Here is a 19,391-nt window from a genome sequence, read left to right as displayed (position 1 = left end):
CATACAAGGTGCAGCGTAAGGATCCGTCAAACGACATGCATGCTCATGCCATCGGTTCCAAGGCTGCAGCAGTCTCTTTTCAGCGCCACGTGCCATGGCAGGTGATTAGCGGGGCGGCGACATGGGCCACCCCATCGGCCTTTTGCAAGCATTGCTGCCTGGATGCCAGTGCCAGGGCTGATGCTGCTTTTGGCCAAGCAGTCCTTCGTAATCTCTAAACATAGATTGGCATGCTCTCCTCCCCAGGGCGGTAGTGTCGGTGGTAATCACCCATACAGTATGGAGGAAAGGGGATGGGACATAGGAGTAATTAAGTGTTACTCACCAGAGTGACTAACGTACTCCTAGTCCATAGTCCCCTTTCCTGCATACGTACCACCATCCTTCCCCCCCCCTAAAAAAGAACAGCAAGGTTGTTCAGCATAATACAGCCAGTGCGTCAAAGGGGACTGAGGTGTGGCGCTGGTGGGTGGGTTTAAGGAAGCCAGTGTTCCTGGGGCTGCGCCCCTGCGCGCCTATAAATGTAAAGGTGAAGTGATTTTCTCTGGTGAAAAAGGGTTTTGTTCCCGTCCCTCGCGAGGGACGCCCGGACAGGTAGGAGGAAAGGGGACTATGGACTAGGAGTATGTTAGTCACTCCATTGAGTAGCACTTAATATAGGCAAACTCGCCACTCTGTGTTCGTAGTTTTGAACTTACTAGCCAAAACCAGGTGGATAAGATCAGATTTTACTCCGTGTATCAATCGTTTTATGCTTGTAATATTTTATTATATATATTTTACTGATTCTTATTAATTATTATCCAAAGCTTTTTATGATGTAACGTGAGGAAATGCTTTATATATCTTACTGTATACTTTTTTGGGCATGTTCCTGAAATAAAGTTGTTGATGATTGTCTTATGGACTGATGAGTTTCCTCAAAAGAAGGAGCAACAAGACAAGGGAAATAAAGGTAAAGGCTTTACTTCCAAAAAGTCAAGTCACAAGACCAAACAAATCAAAAAGATAGTGTCAGTCCCAAAGAAGTCTATAGGAGGAATGCAGAAAGATATATATTTTTTTTTGCAGAACTTCTTGCACTTCTTCGTGTATGGGACAAATGAGCCCCTCGCCATAACACCACTATGCCCAATCGTTCTCACCGGACACACACACCGTTCTTATAACCGTGATGTCAGCAGCTTCACGTTGGCCAGGTGACAGCCTCAGCAATTCTAGCGTCTACTGTTAGGACCTCTTATTGTTTGTAGCACAACTCCCCTGAACAAGGGCTCTGGCCTCGGACAGTTCCTGTACACTGTTGCCCTTGTTGGAGTGTATTCCTGTGTGTGCCCTCCTCTGCGCAATCTTCATAATCCAAAAGAACGCTGGCCCATGTCACATTTTATAGTTCTCTGACCTCAGCATTCATACTGCACACTCTGAAGGGAACAAATCTCCTTCCCTGTCAAATGCACAGCTGCCCCCTGCGGTGCTTAAACCTCTCCATTCACTTGGCGCTGGCTGGAACCTCCTTCAAGGGCAACATGCGACCCTCACAGCCCTAAGCTGCCAGGATAACATCTCTGGCACAATGCACTCTTCGACTACCACTTTAGGTAGGGAACCAACACTCTTTACCAAAGTTGTCAGCCACCAAGCGAGCATGCTTTTTGATGGCGCAAGTCGCACCACAATGAAGTGCTGATACCCCTTTCTGAGTGTTAGGCTGCAGTGGGGAGGCGCTGAGTCAGACCGAAGTTGCTCCACCCAGCAGCACTTTAGTCAGTTCTCCTGGTTCCTCTCGAAGCCTCACAAAAATCAACTTGTTTCACACTTGAAGTTAGGGTGTACTTCCACCTATGAATACTTCTGTAGACCAATGTACGATGGTACGTTCCTTTATTAACACGAGAGGTATCTGTAGATTAGATGTACAAGGTAAGGGAGAGATCAACCAGTGCACCGCCACCACTACCTCCACACAGGTAACAGCTGTAACTGCCATCCGTTGAACGTACAGGTGGAGAACTTTCTGCCGGCATGCATTCGGCATTTGGTGACCCCATACAGTGATGTCGCACTGCCAGGCTTACCAGTACATGGGGGTGTGGGGGGGGGGCGGGGGACAGTGGCGAAGGAAGATGCACCATACTACATTTCTAAAACTCCTCGTACATGAACCACTATTCTGTCAATCACTGCCATTGTGTCCGGTTTATCATATTTGAGCAACTAACCTTTAACTTTATAAGTTGTTGAAAAAGAACAACAGTGCCAAATGAAAACTGCTTTTTTAAAAGCAACTTAAAAAGGTTTCATTGAGCACACAGGAATTGATGAAACGAAATTGTGAAATAATTGATTTGAATGCAAATGATTTGAAACTAAAATTTAAATCCTGCAAATGTTTTTTTCCTAGGCCTGGCACATCGGCAAAACTGAGGCTTTTAGTTCAACATGAACTCACTACTCTGAGAGCTCTGGAAAAGCACGGTCTTCAGCCTTCCCTAGTCATTCACTTGGCAAGAAGTCTTCATAAAACAGTATGTTTACTTCATATTTTAGCCGAAATCGTTTTGTTTTCCTTTTGAACATTTAGGTTTAGAATTAATCTGAACATTTTGACTATTGAGTAGGCTTTGTTGGTAATCGCAAAGTGAGGACAACCGCAGTGGACTCTGTACCATTTTGCAAACTAGATAACAGATTTGTAATACTTAATACTAGGAAAAGATTGCAATATGGCAGATGACTCACACTTCATTTAGGACCATTGTCACTTTCAAAACCTATTTTCAAGTAGCTGGAATTATATTTGTCAGTTTTCTGTCTGCTGCGTTGAGGTTTTCTCTAGTTATAATTTCTTGGCAATTTCAAGGAAAATCCTGGTTCTGATCACACTCTGGCTAATTGAATATACCAATGTGGGTTTTGTCTTGGAGCGCCTCAAATGTCAATGGTTTCCCTACGAACCTACACGCACTTTACAACTTGTAACTACATGGATTTAATGTTTATAAGGAGGGTGTGGTAGAGGATTTTCTCCAACTGCCAGTTTAGGACATGTCATTTTTGCAGTTGAAAGACCTTTCCCCCTTGACAGGTGCTTGAAAATACATCAAGGTGTTAAGGATTCCTTTTGTCAGGAAGTAAGGACATCCATGCGTTTCATAGAGCTTCCTGACTCTAGCCTCAATACTTCACGCATTACCCACGATCCAAATTAAACTGCCACTGAAATCTCTCCACTGGCTTGCATTTGGCTCAATAATTAAATCCCACTTATACACTTAGCTTATTGGGGATCTGGCCCAGGACACCTCAAAATAATTAGAAAAATAACACATAATCCTGCATGAAATGCATGAAGCAGCTAGTTCAATCACTGTTTCATGCCTAATCACTACCTCAGTTCAATCATTTGTATCACTGCCTCATGCCTATTGGCCTACATGCCTGGCTAAGCCTGATATCACAGCATAGTTGGCAGTCAGGATATTAGTGATATCCGGCTAGTGGTGGCTGCCATGGGTAATATCCAGTATCGGAGATATTGTTGACCATTTCCTATTCACTTCATCCATTGTCTGTCTTTAATGAAATACATAAACATTTGATTTCCGGTCAATAGATGGTATCATCGCGTTGCATACAGTGCATACAATTGTCAGATTGACGGGGCAATTGAAATAAAACTGCATTGTGTGACACCTGTGTGCTTCTGGGACACTATGGGGTACCTTTGTGCTAACCCTGCTTGGTGAGCCATAAGGATTATCAAGTCACAGCACACAAAAAAGTCACTCTGTCAGGCTCTGAATTAGGTCTAGCTGGGAGGAAATTTAGTAAAATAAAAGGAATCCAGCAAAATGTTGAGGGGTCCCTCAGTTACGCCAGAAATCAATTTTTGGATTCCTTTGCTGAACATTTACTATATGAACTGCTAAGGGCAGTACATCAAAAAAGGATTGCTGTGGCAGTGGGTCCTCTAATGAGTCCCTCTAGTCACAAAAAGTCATCCAAGAAACCATGGAAGCCAGCAAAAAGGTTTCTGGGAACCCACAAAATTAGGCAGCAAGAACCCAAAAAATGATTTCTGCCCTAATGCTTAACCACTTTGCTATCAGGCAAGTGATTTCCATAAATGGGACTGTTTATAGTGGCAAGCAGACCTAACGGGCATTTCTGCTGGGAGTTTTCAAAGAGACCTGCAATTGTCAATCTCTTATCCCATTTATCCCAGAAAGATACAGTTGGAGGGCATTCACAAGTTGCATGTACAAAATCCTACACCATCCCTCTCATATTCTGGACAAACATCTGACGTTTCCCAGGTGACTAGTGCAATTTTGTCTGGAGCATTATACAAGTGCCTAACTTGGTTTTATTGAAGGGGTTTGCCAGTAATTTAGGGGTACATACTTTGTATTATATAATATTGATGCCCATGTATCCTTAAGTGTCCTTCCCAGTCCTCGCATCATCGGGTGAGAGCAAGTGATCGGACCGCTAAATTTTGTTTATTTTTTGTTGTTGAAATTTTCTTTACTATTTTCAAAATACACATTGTAATAAGCAACACCCGCGGCATAACCTGTGCCCACCCTACCTCCAACCCTCCAAAATTGAAGGCAGCACAGTAAAATTGAAAAAATCATATAAAATTATTAGACATTTGAAAGCAGAAAGCAACACAGCGGACATACATTGTTCAATGAAAGCATCCTGCCTACCTCTCCCACATACCACTAACACAATAACCACCCAGCAATATTCAATAGGTGAGCAAAAACGGGACAATGGTCAACCTGGATCTTTCTTACTTCTCGAGTCCTGTGCAGACGATAATGGACGTACCTCATTACTGGTGTCCCCTCCTGTGTAAGGGGAAAGTCTGAGTCCTCCATATCATTGGCTCCGTAGGTTCTAAGGGGACCCCAATAATCCAACGGTCTGCTAGAACTTGTCGAAGATGCCGCATATTAGGTCTCTTTTCACGCACATACTCAAACGGTTCACCCATTCTCGAAAACATGTAGCCATACACTTCCCCCAGGCTCTAGCAATTAAGGATCTGGCCACCACTGATGCCATTCCCACCATGTTTTGCTCAGCTTGAGACCCACCCTTAGTCAGAGCCAGAAACCACAGATTTGGGGAGTATTCTCTTTGAGTATATAGCATCTGAGACACAGCCTCTGTTTAATTCTAAATGGTCCAATTTGTGGGTAGCTCTAAGACACATGAAAAAAGTCACCCAGGTCGAACTTGTATCTAATGCACTGGGAGGATTTGTCGGGGTAAAACCTATGCAGACGTGCAGAGGAATAGTACACTTGATGTTGAAATGTAAAATGGATCACTCTGAAGCGGTTATTCAGGGACAGGTTCCGCGGCTGCATAGAGATCACCTTCCATTGCTGATCTGTCAACAACATTCCCAACGCCAACTCCCATTTAACCTTGTAATTACCCACATTAGTTACTTTCTGTGATCTAATAACCCTGTAGATAAAGGAAACCAGTTTGCTGGTTGTCTGTGGTGCCGTGACATATTGCAGTGTTAGGGAAGTTGCAGGTACATGCTGGAAGTTTGGCCATTTATGATATGATAGGTTATTTATAACGTGCTTAATACCCAGAGGTTTCTAAGCGCGGACCCGTGGATCAGACCTGTGTCGTCTTGCTTCCAAGGCGAGCACGTTGCCGCTGAGCTGAAACTACAGCAGCATAGACACTGCCGTCCATTCTCCCCCTGTCCTTTAGGGCCTCCCAAGTGGCGGACTTCCGTTCCTGTATGAGATCCCCCAGGGTATGAACCCCCAACCTTTCAAAATGACTGAAATAATTTTTCATGAATAAGTGGCACCCCACAAACTCCATATATGGCCAGCGTTAGGGAGTGACAAACCTTCTCTTCCACATCACAGCTGGCGCCAGGCCCTGCAAGTGATTTCCAATGGTTGGCTCTCCGATCGCTCCACTCTCTGGTTCTCCCCAGAACAACCGCTTTACGTCATTCGGGCGTGTAGTCGCCTTTTCGAGCACAAAATGTTGGAATTCTGTACAAGGGGACCACCACCACACAGAGTATTGTATTTGTGCTGCTAAAAAATAAAAATATAGATCTGGGTACTCCAGCCCCCCCCTGCCAATAGGGCAATGTCAGGGTATTTTACGATATTCTGACTTGCCTGCCGGCCCAGACCAGCCGGACCATCAGACTCCTAAGACAGAATCAAAAGCCTGCTGGCAGCCAGGTCAGCTAAATTTAGTTTATATAATGCTGAGTGAGGGCATTGGTATCTATCTATAATCATCATGAATCACACTTTTGGGAGGTTCTCTCCGCAAAGTATGGAAATAGCTTAGGCCGCACTATGCAACCTTGTGCCAGTTAAGCTGCTTCAGTGATCTGCCACCCTTTTCTGTGTACTTTAACAGCCCTCTAAAAACGGATCAAATTGCAAGAGAAATGCCTATTAGGCTAGTTGTTAAGCAATTCCAGGTTCGGAAATTATTGGTTGACCCTCAAAATGTGGTTAAACCAAGGATAACATGAATATTTGTCAAGACCCACACTGCAGTGTTAAGTGTATATTTCAATGAGAGGGTTCATGTGGAGCAACTAAAGCAATGTAATGATTGAGGAAGCTAAACCATTCCTTAAAGTAGAGGTGAGGTAATGTAATGGACATAGAGCACCAGTAACTTGCCAAGTGTGCCTCAGCTGAAAGACAGAGTTCCAGAACCGGACCTGATTCGTCCCTTTAACCAGTCATTTCAGCAATGTCTCCCATTTAATATGGGGTGTCACATTACTCCATACCTGTTTAGGGGTTCATGCTTAAAAGAAAGCTGCAGATAATTTTATTGTGTTAAAGAAAAGATGCAGTAGTTAGGCAAGGCTGTCATTCCGATTAGTGAAGTTCTTCCCATCGGAAAGATTGGCTACTGTACAATTTGTTCTAAATAGTCTGACTTTCCTGTGGTTCATTTTGATCAGCTCATCAATACAGTTCATAAGAACCACCATGAGCAATTTCATTGAATGCAGTCCCCGTGAGAAGTTGTATATTCCAGAGAGGTCTCTTGTGTAGGAAGGAGGTTGCAATTATTCTGATTCGCACTTTATAATATGCAAGTCTGACACAGAACCGCAAGAAGCCATTTTCTCCATCGGGGGTAGAATATTTAATTCGAGGTGCCTGACATAGAGCAAAATATAATTGGCGTTTAATGAAATTAGTGCACTGTGCCAGTAAAAGTGTAAGATATTGTCTTCATGTACCCGCTGTAATCTACTTTCCAATTTCTCCCCTGCCATGTAGAGGTAGGACACCATTCATGCAGATTCTAGCAGTGTGTTGGAAATGGAGAAGCCAAACCAGGGAGAGATGCAAACTCCACAACCCTGCAGATTAATTAAGGCCATTCCAAGGAGTCCAATGCCTTCTCAGCTTTGAGAAGGATGGCAACAGTGGGGATATCTAGTGTTAATTGATTAAAGAAGGCAAAACATTTGTGTTCGTTATACAAAGTGGATCTGGCAGGCATAACACCATATTGGTTCAGTAGGCCCAGTGATCACATAGGAGATACTAACCTATGTTAAGTGCCATCTAAAATGTTGTCCATGTTAAGGAGCAAGAGGGGTCTAGAGGACCAATAGACACATTTGTCTTAACTTGCTCTGATTTGGGCAGAGCAGCGATGTGAGCCATCGTCGTCTTAGGCAGTGTTCCCAATTCTAAAGCAGCCCAATTCTTAAAAAGGAATTTAAGGGACAGTACATCTTTATATTGCTTATAGGGCTCTGTTGAGACCATCTGTTCCATGATCTGTACTGGGTCAGGGAACTTACAAGAAACCAAATCAACCTTTGCCTACTTGATTTTGCCCACAGCTATTCAGTCAGTCCATATGTCCATCCTCTACCCATGTAAGTGTGATATCCTCTACAAGTGTCTGAATATGCTCTAGCAGTGCTTCCAGACGCAAGTTGTATAATCAGGTGTAGCAATTGGTAAATGATGTATTAACATGACCATTGCCCATGCATGGTTCTTATCTCTAATATGGACTGTCGAATCATTATGCTTAATCAATCTTAATAAAAAATCTCCCAGCTCTTTCCTCTTCCTCTTACTTCCTAGTTATAAAGACCGGAGGGGGGTATCTGTACTTCTGCCCTCTATATACTTTGGGGAGAGGCACAGAGCATCATAGCCAAGGTTCTCTAATTGTAGCTATGGACAAGCAATTAAGGCTGACGCACAAAGGAGGTGATGGAGGCTGGTTCGTGGGTGCAGTGAATACCCATGTTCCCCACAATGGAATGTCCTACACTGTTAGGTGATAACACCGTCCTTTTATTAAAGGATGAAAAGTCAGGTAGATATACACAAATAAGTAAGACTCACTTTGTATTAGAAATCTAAACGGGTAATTGACTTAGTATATACAGTTCTATATGGTACCACTGTTTCACCCCCACCCCCTCTAGTTGTCTTTTTATTGAAATCTCGATTAACATATCATCTTAGCAATGCCATAACAGCACAAAGTTGAGGAAACATCGTAATTTCATTTTTACATTTCGTAATTGAACCCCCAAAAATAAAGAGAAAATAAAACAAGTAAATAAATGAAATGTGGTCACACAAATAAATCAATGTCAACATTGTGAGCTCCCAGAAATGCTTGCCCATCCATGTGCCAGTTTTAACCATGGTTACCTTTAAATTCAATTGTAATGCATCAACTGCTGACGGTTATTAAAAAGCATTTAAATTATTAGGCAACGGTACACTTCATCAAACATTACTGTTGAAAGGCAGATAATAATTAGAACATAGGCAGAATGCTTTCTTTAGTGTAAAAATGCAACACTGTGTGAGGCCCCACCCCCACCTGAGCAACCTGTAAGGGAAAAGTTAAGGTGTACTTCATGTTGCATATTGCAACCCAGTCCAAATATGTTCATTAATAGTCTGTTTCTCTTTCTACAGATCCCACTACCCCAAAGTCCCTGGTAGGCCACAGGACAACAGGATCCAAGACGAATCTGGCACGCCTGGCTGGATCCTGAGGTTGGAATGTTCTTCCTCATCAAAGTACCTTGGGTGCCTTGGAAGGAGAAGAGATGGAGTTTCTCGATTTCGCTTGACAATGCCCCACAAGGATGTACCCGGCTGGATGGAGGAGCCACTAGGGCATGGAGGTCAAGCAGGAGAAGGGAGCCAAGCAGTTTCGGAAAGGCAGCAGTGCAGGTCTGTCGCGGTGGTCTCCGATGTCTGGTTGTTACGCCGGCTGTGGATGTCCCATGAAGATGAAACCTGCTGTGGACCTTGACAAAGCCTTGACAAAGAAGCTAAGTCCTATGGTGGTCGTCAACTCATTTTGGTAGCAATGGGTGAAGTGGCAGAAATAGGTGTCTGGTTTTGTGATTTTACGGTTCACTGCCTTTCGGTTCTCCGGTGCCGCAGCACAGACCTCATGATAGCTTCTGGCGACCTGGACACGACCACTGGACTGGACTGTGGACCCTCACCAAGTCTGGACCCACTGTACGCTTTCTTTGTGGATTGGTGGCAGGAAACCCACTGGTGGATACTCCTCTGCAGACCACGACCCTATATCTTTTCTGGTATGGAAAAGTGGAAAGATGTGGCAGCGTGCCCCTTGAAAGATTCTTCAGGTTTTTTTAAAACGTTTGCAGCTCCTGGTGTCGGGCACCCCCTCTTCCAGGTGAGACTCAGCAGCTTGGCTTCCAGCGGTCATGAACACTCCTCTGGACCCTGGGCGACACAGATGGACTTCTTGGCTTCAAGATGTCCAGGCACTCCTCTTCTGGACCCACAAAGATCCCTTCTCTGGATGGCAGGCACACAGAACTGGCTTCCAGGACTCTTCGGGCCAAGAACAGCAGTTGCACGATGTTCCCTCATTGCTATGGGAAGATTTCGCCGGTACAGGTCCTCTCTGGTTCAGTCCTTGAGTCAGTAAACCAGTCTTTGGATTTCGGTGAAGAGTTGCAGCCGCAGACTTCTTTCTCCAGCTGGACTCGGGATACAAGCTTAAGAGGACTTCAGTTTCTTGCTTCTTTGTCTCCCCCAGCACCTTACAGAAATGGTCAACCCTCACTCTTTTGCCATAAGTAATCTGTTCACCAGCTTTTCACATAAGTGTTTTCTATGGCGCATGACTTTTGCATGCCCTGAACACCAGCCTTGTTTGGAATGGCCGCCTTGTGGCAAGGGACAGGAAGACCCAGGCCTGGTTCAGTTAACTTTGGCTGCGCTAGCAGTACAGATCATAACACGCTCCCCAGATGTTGACATGTGTTTCTGCTTTACCTCTTCACTGTTTCAATGTCTTCATGCAATTACTCATAGCCATGGAAATGTGGAAGACTCACTCGCCTCCAGTGCATATCATCAGAGTATTTCTCAGCTCTTAATACATTCTTTTTGTTTTTTTAAAGATCTAATTTCTCATAGCAATGATGTGCTTGCAATAGATAACAGTATCAGCGGTTATAACTGAGCATAAGTAAAAACATGATCTAAATCTCATAACATTTTGTTTTCTAAGGGTGGTGGAGTCTTACTTTTTCAGGTGACCCAGTTCAAATGATGTGAAATCCCGATTGTGCTTTTCTGAGTGATCCATTGAAGCACAGGTTATGGGTTTGAGAATGAGTCCAAAGGTGGTCTGACCACCAAATGAGGGTAATCTTCAAAGTATAGCTTACTAAATGGATGACGAATCGATTAAGACCAAACATGAGGTATTTACAAAACCACACCATGACGAACTTAATAGTTTCTCTGAAATAGGCGAGCGCAGGATGGGAAGTCTTTCGAAGGGTTTTATTTAGCTGCTGGGCATTTCTTCCTCATCAGTGCACAGAGGGATTTATATAGAGTATTGCTGAAAATCGCCAGCAGTGTGATTATAAAACGGTGATTGAGGGTAGATCAGATAATATCATGTCTTGGACATTCAGTGGAATTATTACTGCTGAATTCCCCTCTCCCCCCCCCCAAAAAAAATCGGTAAAGTCACACCCTGACATAAGCATGTTTCCAGACAATATCTGTTGAGGACAATAGAATGTTTTTAAAAATGACTATCTTAAAAACAAAATGTATAGAAAGCACAACAGTAACTTCTAAGAGATCCTCTAAGAATGTGACACAACTGGCATCAGCTTATTCCCTCCACACACATAAGCACACGCCATAAAGTAACTTTTGTTTTGCAGTATACACTGTATAAATCAACAATAAACAAGCAGAGGTGGTGCCCTCAAAATATTGAACATGTCATTGACATCCTTCCCCTAAAAATGTCAACATCTCGCTCTTGCATCTAAAACTGCATTCAGCCACATTTTTAAGTCTGTGATTTGACATATCTTCGGCATTCTAACAACTCTCCTCCCGGTTCTCTGAATGCCACCCCATGCAATACTTGAAGGAAGAACTATATATATATATATATATATATATGTATTTCTGAGGCTTGTGGAATCTGCTTAGATCACATGCTGTGCATAGGCCGACATCTAGTGGAAGCTGCGGAGTATTACAGTTTGTTTTTCGAAACTCGAAAATGGGCGTCGACACAGGGCGTGCCAGTAATACTATCCCTAGTGTGACGTCCACTGTACCCAAGATCCCTCACGCGTCTAGGATCCTCAGATTGTTTTTTTCCGCCATACTGGTCGGAAGCATTTTGCGGAGTCCCCTGGCCTTAGCCATACTTTTGCTAAAAATTTTAAATAATCTATTGACATCCTTCCCCACCCCAACGTCGAACTTCGACACTTGACGCCGGCTAGAGAAGAAATCGACCGTCGGCTGCTGCACGACAGATTTGGGCCTTGGAAGGCCTCTGGCCTCGGCCCTGCAAGTAGGGAGAGTGGGGGGTGGTACATACTCTACACTCTTGGTATATAGGTACACCTTATACATTTCCTACACTTAACAGCCCGCTGCCTCAAGGTGCGTATGGAGGGTACCCCTTTTCAATTCTGCCCCAAGTGCAATCGCAAATACCCTTGGGTCGACAGGCACGCCACGTGCAATCTCTGCTTGCCGAGGGACCACCCCGAAGCGAACTGCAGAGCGTGTAGTAGGTTTAAACCTAAAACACTTAAGGACCGTTCGAAGCATTGGGCCCACCATGCCAGGCAGGTGGCCATGGCAGCGGAGGGCGCCTTCAGCGACGGCAGCGACGCCGTACTTTCGGACGGCGAGGGTATTACGGCGTCGAAAGACAGCCGAGCGCAGGTCCCCGACCTCGGAAGGCCGTCCGGCAGGGCGGCTATGGGGAAGACCCCAGGCGACACAAGCGCTTCACATACTACACACACTAAACACACTAAGTCCAACCGAGACTCGACGACGTCGAGTTCTCGGAAAGAGGCACAAACAGAACGGTCCGATTCGGTGTCCTCTGGGCGCTCTCGATCAAGATCGCCGCATGACTCCAGGCAATCATCCACTCTTGCCAAGAGTGCCTCGCTCCCTAGGCTAACAGAAGTTCGATCGTCGTAAGACAAAGACGACTTCCACCCCCAGGCCGCGCTCCAGGAGTCGGAGCCTGCAGTTAAAACCAGCGAGGCCCCACGCTCGAAGGACAGGGACACCACCCCCGATCCTCGACGCCAGGCGTCGAAAACCTCCAGAGCCACTAAAGGACAGGGAAAACATTTTTCCACTCACGGGGAGGGGGGAAAACAGCAGAAGAAACAACCTTTACATTCTTCCATACCTGTGAAACACACCACCCCCCCTAAACAGACAGACAAAACCAGGTCTGCTGATATGTCTAACACCAGCAAAGCTACTCAAGATAAATCCCATAGACTTGCTGAGAGAGTCATCCCCAGTTCCAAAAAATGGTCCAGTGAAGACATAGATAGTCATGTCAAGAATGTCTTCTTTGGCAGATTTTTATGATAAAAATCCAGAAAATGTCCTCTCGTATGATCCACAGGGGGCAACACCCTCAAGCTCTACTGATCCTATCCCCCCCGAGTAAGAAGCCCTGGTTTGAAACTCTGATGAGGTCAGAACCCTTCGAGGTACAACCATACGCAAGACCATACTCACTGTATCAAGGAGAGGCTTCCTTTTGTGAGGACCAAGAATTTGGTATGATAGAAGAGCAAACCGGGACGGGCTACTATGGGGATGATGAGGACCAGGAAGAGGAAGAGGAGGACCCGGAAACATACAGAGTAGATTCCCCGGAAGAGAACGAAGCCCTGGTTGCCGACTCCCCGGTCGATAACCAACCCCTCCTAAACGAGGTTCTCGCACGAGCAGCAGAACACTTCCACATTGACACCCACGGTGTCCAGGAGGAAAGGGACTTCGCAGAAGAGTTAGTGGGAGAAAGGAGGCCTGTTGCCCACACCATCCCTATCCTTAAGTCCATTCAGCGGAGAATAGATCCGTCCCTGCTGAACCCGAACCTCACCAGAGCAGTCAATCCCAGGGTTGAAAAACTTTTCAGGGCGGCCCAGTCTGACCCTCTCTATATAAGAGGACATCTGAAGCCAGACTCCCTAGTTGTCACCAACACTCGCAAGAGGGCTGGAACACCCAAAGCTCCTCCCGACAAGGAGAGCAAAAAACTATACGGTTTCGGCAGGAAAGTAGCCTCAACGTCCGCCTATCAAGCAAGGATTGCTAACTCCACCACCCTGTTGGCCAGCTACAACTGCCATCAGTGGGAAGAAGTCGCGGCACTCAAAGCCTCTGCTCCTGAACATTTAAAGGGCCAGTTAGCTCGGATTTCCGCAGAGGGTAGAGCCGTGTCCGGTTGCATTTTGAAAGCAACCTTCGACGCCGCGGACAACGCAGGCAGATTGATAGCAGAAGGCACTGTTATCAAAGGACATGCGTGGTTACGGCAGTCTGGTTTTAAGGCAGAAACCCAGGCATCATTGTTGGACAAACCAGTGGAGACCGATCTGTTGTTTGGTAAGGCGGTCGAAGACGCACTGAAGAATGCCAAGGACGAATACGAAACACTCAAGTCCCTTGGCCAGTTAACCAATAAACCCCCTAACAAGAGAGGGAATAGTAATTTTCTTCGCCCACGCGGCCAAAATTCCCAGAGAGGATATACCTATTCCCAGGGGCAGGGTACACAGTGGAACAACAACCAACAGTCTACCCAGGGTTACGGCAGGGGTAATAGGAGAGGTCGTGGTAAAGGCAGAGGCAGCCCCAACAAGGGAGGCGCCACGCCTCCACCAAAGCAGTGATGCTCAGTTCAGGGTCCCTTCTCACGTAACCCCAGTAGGGGGACGCATTTCCAACTTCACCCAGGCTTGGGAAGGGATCACATCAGACAGATGGGTGCTGTCAACAGTATCCACAGGATATTGTATAGAGCTACTGCAGCGTCCCCGGAACCATCCTCCACGACAAAGAGTACACTCTTTAGAACATCAGAAGATTCTCCTCGAGAAGATCGCCATTCTGCTAGAAAAGGACGCGATAGAACTCGTCCCGGGACACCAGGTAAACCAGGGTATTTATTCAACTTACTTCCTTGTGCCAAAGAAAGATTTGACAATGCCCCCAGTATTGGATTTACGGCCTGCCAACAAGTATGTCAAGCCCCAAAAATTTCATATGACCACGCTACAAGAGGTAATCCCTCTCCTTAAAAAGGGGAATTACATGGCAACCTTGGATATGAAAGATGCTTATTTTCATATTTCCATGTTCCCACCGCACAGAAAGTATTTGCGCTTCAAGGTGGACAGTCGACACTACCAATTCAAGGTACTGCCCTTCGGGATAGCTTCAGCACCAAGGATATTCACCAAGGTACTGGCGGTGGCGGCTGCACACCTACGCAGGGAGGCAATCCCAGTGTACCCTTATCTGGACAACAGGCTCATAACAGGGGAAACCCCAGGAATTTGCAGGACAAAGATTCAAAGGACTATCGACCTCCTTCACGAGTTAGGCTTCTCAATCAACGAGAAAAAGTCAAGCCTAGTGCCAAGCACCTCAAAACAATTTCTAGGAGCAATCCTAGATACCCAAGAGGGGTTGACCTTTCCTTCAGAAGAACAAATTCGGAATATATTACTGCAAATTCCACATTATCAGTCCGGTCAACAAATAACGGTTCGCAAAGCAATGTGTTTATTGGGCATGATGGCATCATGTATTTACCTGGTCCCCCACGCGCGCCTGCGTCCCATGCAGGAATGGTTGGCGAAACAGTGGTCTCAGGCAAGTGGTCAGTGGGACGATCTAGTGGTCGTTTCACCAACACTGGTACAAAGCCTGCACTGGTGGACAAGAGAGAATCTCGCACAGGAGAAACACTTTTACGATCCCGAGGTACAGGCAATAGTCACTACAGATGCATGCCTGACGGGGTGGGGAGCTCACCATCTCCACCACACAGCTCAGGGTGTCTGGTCTCACTCAGTGGCCAAGAACCACATCAATCTGCTAGAGCTTCTGGCAGTATTCAGAGCGCTTCAGGCGTTCGAGCCCCACCTACTAAACCTGTCAGTGCAAATCCGGACGGACAGCACAACAGCCATGTTCTACCTGAACAAGCAAGGAGGGACTCGCTCGCCAAATCTGTCCAAGCTTGCCCAGAAAATCTGGATATGGGCACTCAGACGGAACATCTTCCTGTCATCACAACATGTTCCAGGAGAGCTCAATTCCCTAGCGGATGCTCTGAGCAGAGACTCCCTCCCAGAGGAACACGAATGGGTTCTACACAGAGAGGTCGTAGAAGATATCTTCTCTCAGTGGGGTTTCCCCACTATAGACCTATTCGCCACAAGCGAAAACAGACAATGCCCAGGATTTGCATCCAGGTTCCCCCAACCAGACTCCCAGGGGAACGCCCTGTGGATGAACTGGTCAGGGATGTTTGCGTACGCTTTTCCACCAACTCCTCATCAGGAAAGTGGTGAACAAGATGAACAGAGAGTCGATGACGCTCGTCCTAGTTGCTCCCATGTGGGCAAGACAACCGCTGTTCCCACACCTACGCAGGATGGCGGTGTGCGAGCCCATCAAACTTCCAGCCTGGTACAACCTATCGTCCCAGCACCAAGGTCAAACAGTGCACCAGCAACCCAACTCAATGAACCTGGCAGCATGGCTCCTGAGGTCATAGAGTTTGGACATCTCAATTTTCCACAGAGGTGTATGGACATCCTAAAGGAATCTAGGAAACCAAACACAAGGCACTGTTACTTTGACAAGTGGAAGAGGTTTGTTATCTGGTGCCAGAGTAGATCAATCAACTACGTTGATTGCACTCCTTCCACTATTGTTACATACATGCTCCACCTGCTGGATGCAGGATTGGTTTTTAACTCACTGAAAGTACACCTGGCAGCCCTGTCGACTTACAACACTTCCCATAGCAAGGTTTTGTGGTGGAAAGTACCAGTAGTTAAGGCCTTCATGGAAGGAGTAAAGAGACTTCACTCTCCTATTTCAAACCCACCACCAGGGTGGGACCTTAATGTGGTGCTAGCCAAGCTCATGGGCCCCCCTTTCGAACCCATGCATAAAAGCAGTCTCAAACACCTGACTTAAAAAACGGCCTTCTTAGTAGCTATTACTTCTATAAGAAGGGTCAGTGAAATTCAGGCTCTGTCAGTGCAGGGTCCCTTCTTTACTGTCCATAAAGACAAACTGGTTTTACGCACACACCCTAGGTTCTCACCTAAATTTATATCTAAATTCCATGTAAACCAGTCCATCGAGCTTCCGGCTTTCTTCCAGGACCCGCAAAGCTCGGCTGAGGTGAAACTACACACCCTAGATGTGCGTAGGGCGGTCCTCTACTATGTAAATAAAACCAGACCGCTACGAAAAACAGATCAACTGTTTGTCTCCGTAGCTACAGGCAGAGAGGGGGATCGCGTCTCTAAAGGTGCCATCTCGAAGTGGATTATTAACTGTATCCAGCTGTGTTACTCACTTTCTGAAAGAACTCTGCCTTTCACGCCAAGAGCCCACTCTACTAGAGGCATTGGGGCCACTCTGGCTTTCATTGCAAATGTACCCCTTGACACCATTTGCAAAGCAGCTACTTGGAGCTCTATTCACACTTTTACTCAGCATTACTGCATTGACACCCATTCCAAGGCAGATACACAAGTGGGACAAGCGGTTCTAAGACACTTATTTGCTCATGACCCTTCTCACATCCCACCTCCTTCTTCAGGTAGTGCTCGCTAATCTATGCACAGCATGTGATCTAAGCAGATTCCACAAGCCTCAGAAGGGATACATTACTCACCGTAATCGTATTTCTGATGCTTGTATCTGCTTAGATTCACATGCGACCCACCCTTCCTCCCCTCTGAGAGAAGGCGCATGATTGCTTGTAGTCTTACCTTTCTGTCTATCTGCTTGGATTATCTGTACTCGCGCTACTCCTCATGCTACCTCATGTCAGAAAAAATACAATCTGAGGATCCTAGACGCGTGAGGGATCTTGGGTACAGTGGACGTCACACCAGGGATAGTATTACTGGCACGCCCTGTGTCGACGCCCATTTTCGAGTTTCGAAAAACAAACTGTAATACCCTGCAGCTTCCAGTAGATGTCGGCCTATGCACAGCATGTGAATCTAAGCAGATACAAGCATCAGAAATACGATTACGGTGAGTAATGTATCATATATATATATATATATATATATATATATATATATATATATATTTCTGAGGCTTGTGGATCGCTTAGAATAGCATGCTTCAGATAGGCCGACATCTAGTGGTAGATGCAGAATACTGCATCACTTATTTCTGAAGCTCGCAAATGTATATTTTTTTTTTTGGTTGTTCACACAGTTCATTTTATCGTATGTTTCATGGCTCATGGACAAGACTTTTTTTTTTTTTTAACAGTATTTTGTTGATTCCATTACCATCATAAGAATAGCACCATACACCGGAATACAGCTCAAAGGAATCAACAAAGGAGAAAAAAGTGCATATTGCTTGATTTTTAAAGCGTATATGAGCTTTTCTAAGGAAGCAAACCCAGAATGCAAACATTAACCAAACATTTCAGAAATGGGCAGCTTTTTTGACCAAAAACCTTGAAAGATCGAAACACTAAGCGTTGGGTGGCAAACGCCATGGAGGCGGAAGCCAGTTTAGACATCCCAACAGGCACAGAAGAGTCTGAAGAGCAGTGGCGTCGCCAGGAATCAAATTTAGGAGGGGCACAGAGGGGGCCAAAGACAAAAGTAGGGGGGGCGCAGACAAATGTAGGGGGAGAACATGGTCACTGCTCATCTTAGGTAGGGGGGCACAAGGGGGGGGCACAGGGTTTCAGAGGGGGCTCCCTGCCCCCCCCCCCCAACTCCCCCTAGCGACGCCACTGCTGAAGAGGAACAGAGAGATTTCAGCGCACACAGTGGGATCAACAGAATCCGAGTGCCAGTCCCCCACCCTCTCCAGAAGCCAGGCCGGCAGCTCTGCAATGGCGATCACACCCGGCGACAGTGCCACACACAAGCAACATGGGTATGCTCACATGCTAAGCACACATCCCCCAGCCATTCAACTACAAAATAATCAAAACATGGCCCTGCGATAGACAAATGCACTTTTGGAGCCTCTTGTGCAGTCCTCTGCGCCCACTCCACATGTGCGGCACGACAGCCCTTCTAAAATACCGTCAGCGACACTTTTACCATGTAAAAAAGATCCACGGCCACTTTTCGAAAGCATACGGCGTTGAACGTACGCTGAAACAGATGCACGCTTCATCTGATATTCCAGCGAATGTCCCTTACGTTCGGCAAAACCATTACACATTCGACAGGCTCGTCTAAACAGCTGCCTAAACGTTCTAACTCACAAACAAAAACATTGGCGCTCGTGCAAATGTCGCTGATAGACACTCACTACGCTGAGGCCGTATCTCCCTTATTAGAAGAGAAGCTTTGCTTTCAGAACCTACACATGACCCTTAAGAAATGTTATTCTCTTTTAAAAGACACACCTATGACAGGCTTATGGACAAAAGAAATATTTGAAGAGACAATGTATAAGGTCTCCATTTGTCAGTTTTATGTAGATATAGCCTGTTAGATAGATATACATTGATTTAGAAGAGAGCCAGCCTCCTCAAAAATGCTATGTGTTACAAGAGGAAGTCCATTCACATACTGAAGGCTTTACAGATGAAGTTATTAATTTAGATCAAGACAATACTGATGATGAGGGAACCTCACAAGACTACCGTATTAATGATCCCTATGATCAGCTAGATTAATTTCTACTCCCTTCAGCTGAGGATAATGACCAGCATCTAGCTGATTCAGTGGTTCATGACCAAATACTGTATAATGATCTGCTTAAAAAGACAGC

General features: G+C 45.7%; 1 protein-coding gene across 2 annotated transcripts in view; it reads left to right on the top strand.

The window, feature by feature from the left end:
• LOC138526301 (E3 SUMO-protein ligase RanBP2-like) overlaps window positions 1-19,391 on the top strand; it is a 1,824,256-nt gene that overhangs the window by 623,848 nt on the left and 1,181,017 nt on the right. For both annotated transcript variants that reach the window (XM_069636876.1, XM_069636877.1), the window contains exon 12: window positions 2,405-2,528. In XM_069636876.1, coding sequence (XP_069492977.1) covers window positions 2,405-2,528 — 124 coding nt within the window. The remainder of the gene's footprint in view (window positions 1-2,404; window positions 2,529-19,391) is intronic.

Source organism: Ambystoma mexicanum, chromosome 7p (genome assembly GCF_040938575.1).
Source record: "Ambystoma mexicanum isolate Mex_15411 chromosome 7p, UKY_AmexF1_1, whole genome shotgun sequence".
Lineage (NCBI taxonomy): Eukaryota > Metazoa > Chordata > Amphibia > Caudata > Ambystomatidae > Ambystoma > Ambystoma mexicanum.
This window is presented reverse-complemented; position numbering and strand designations above follow the sequence as displayed.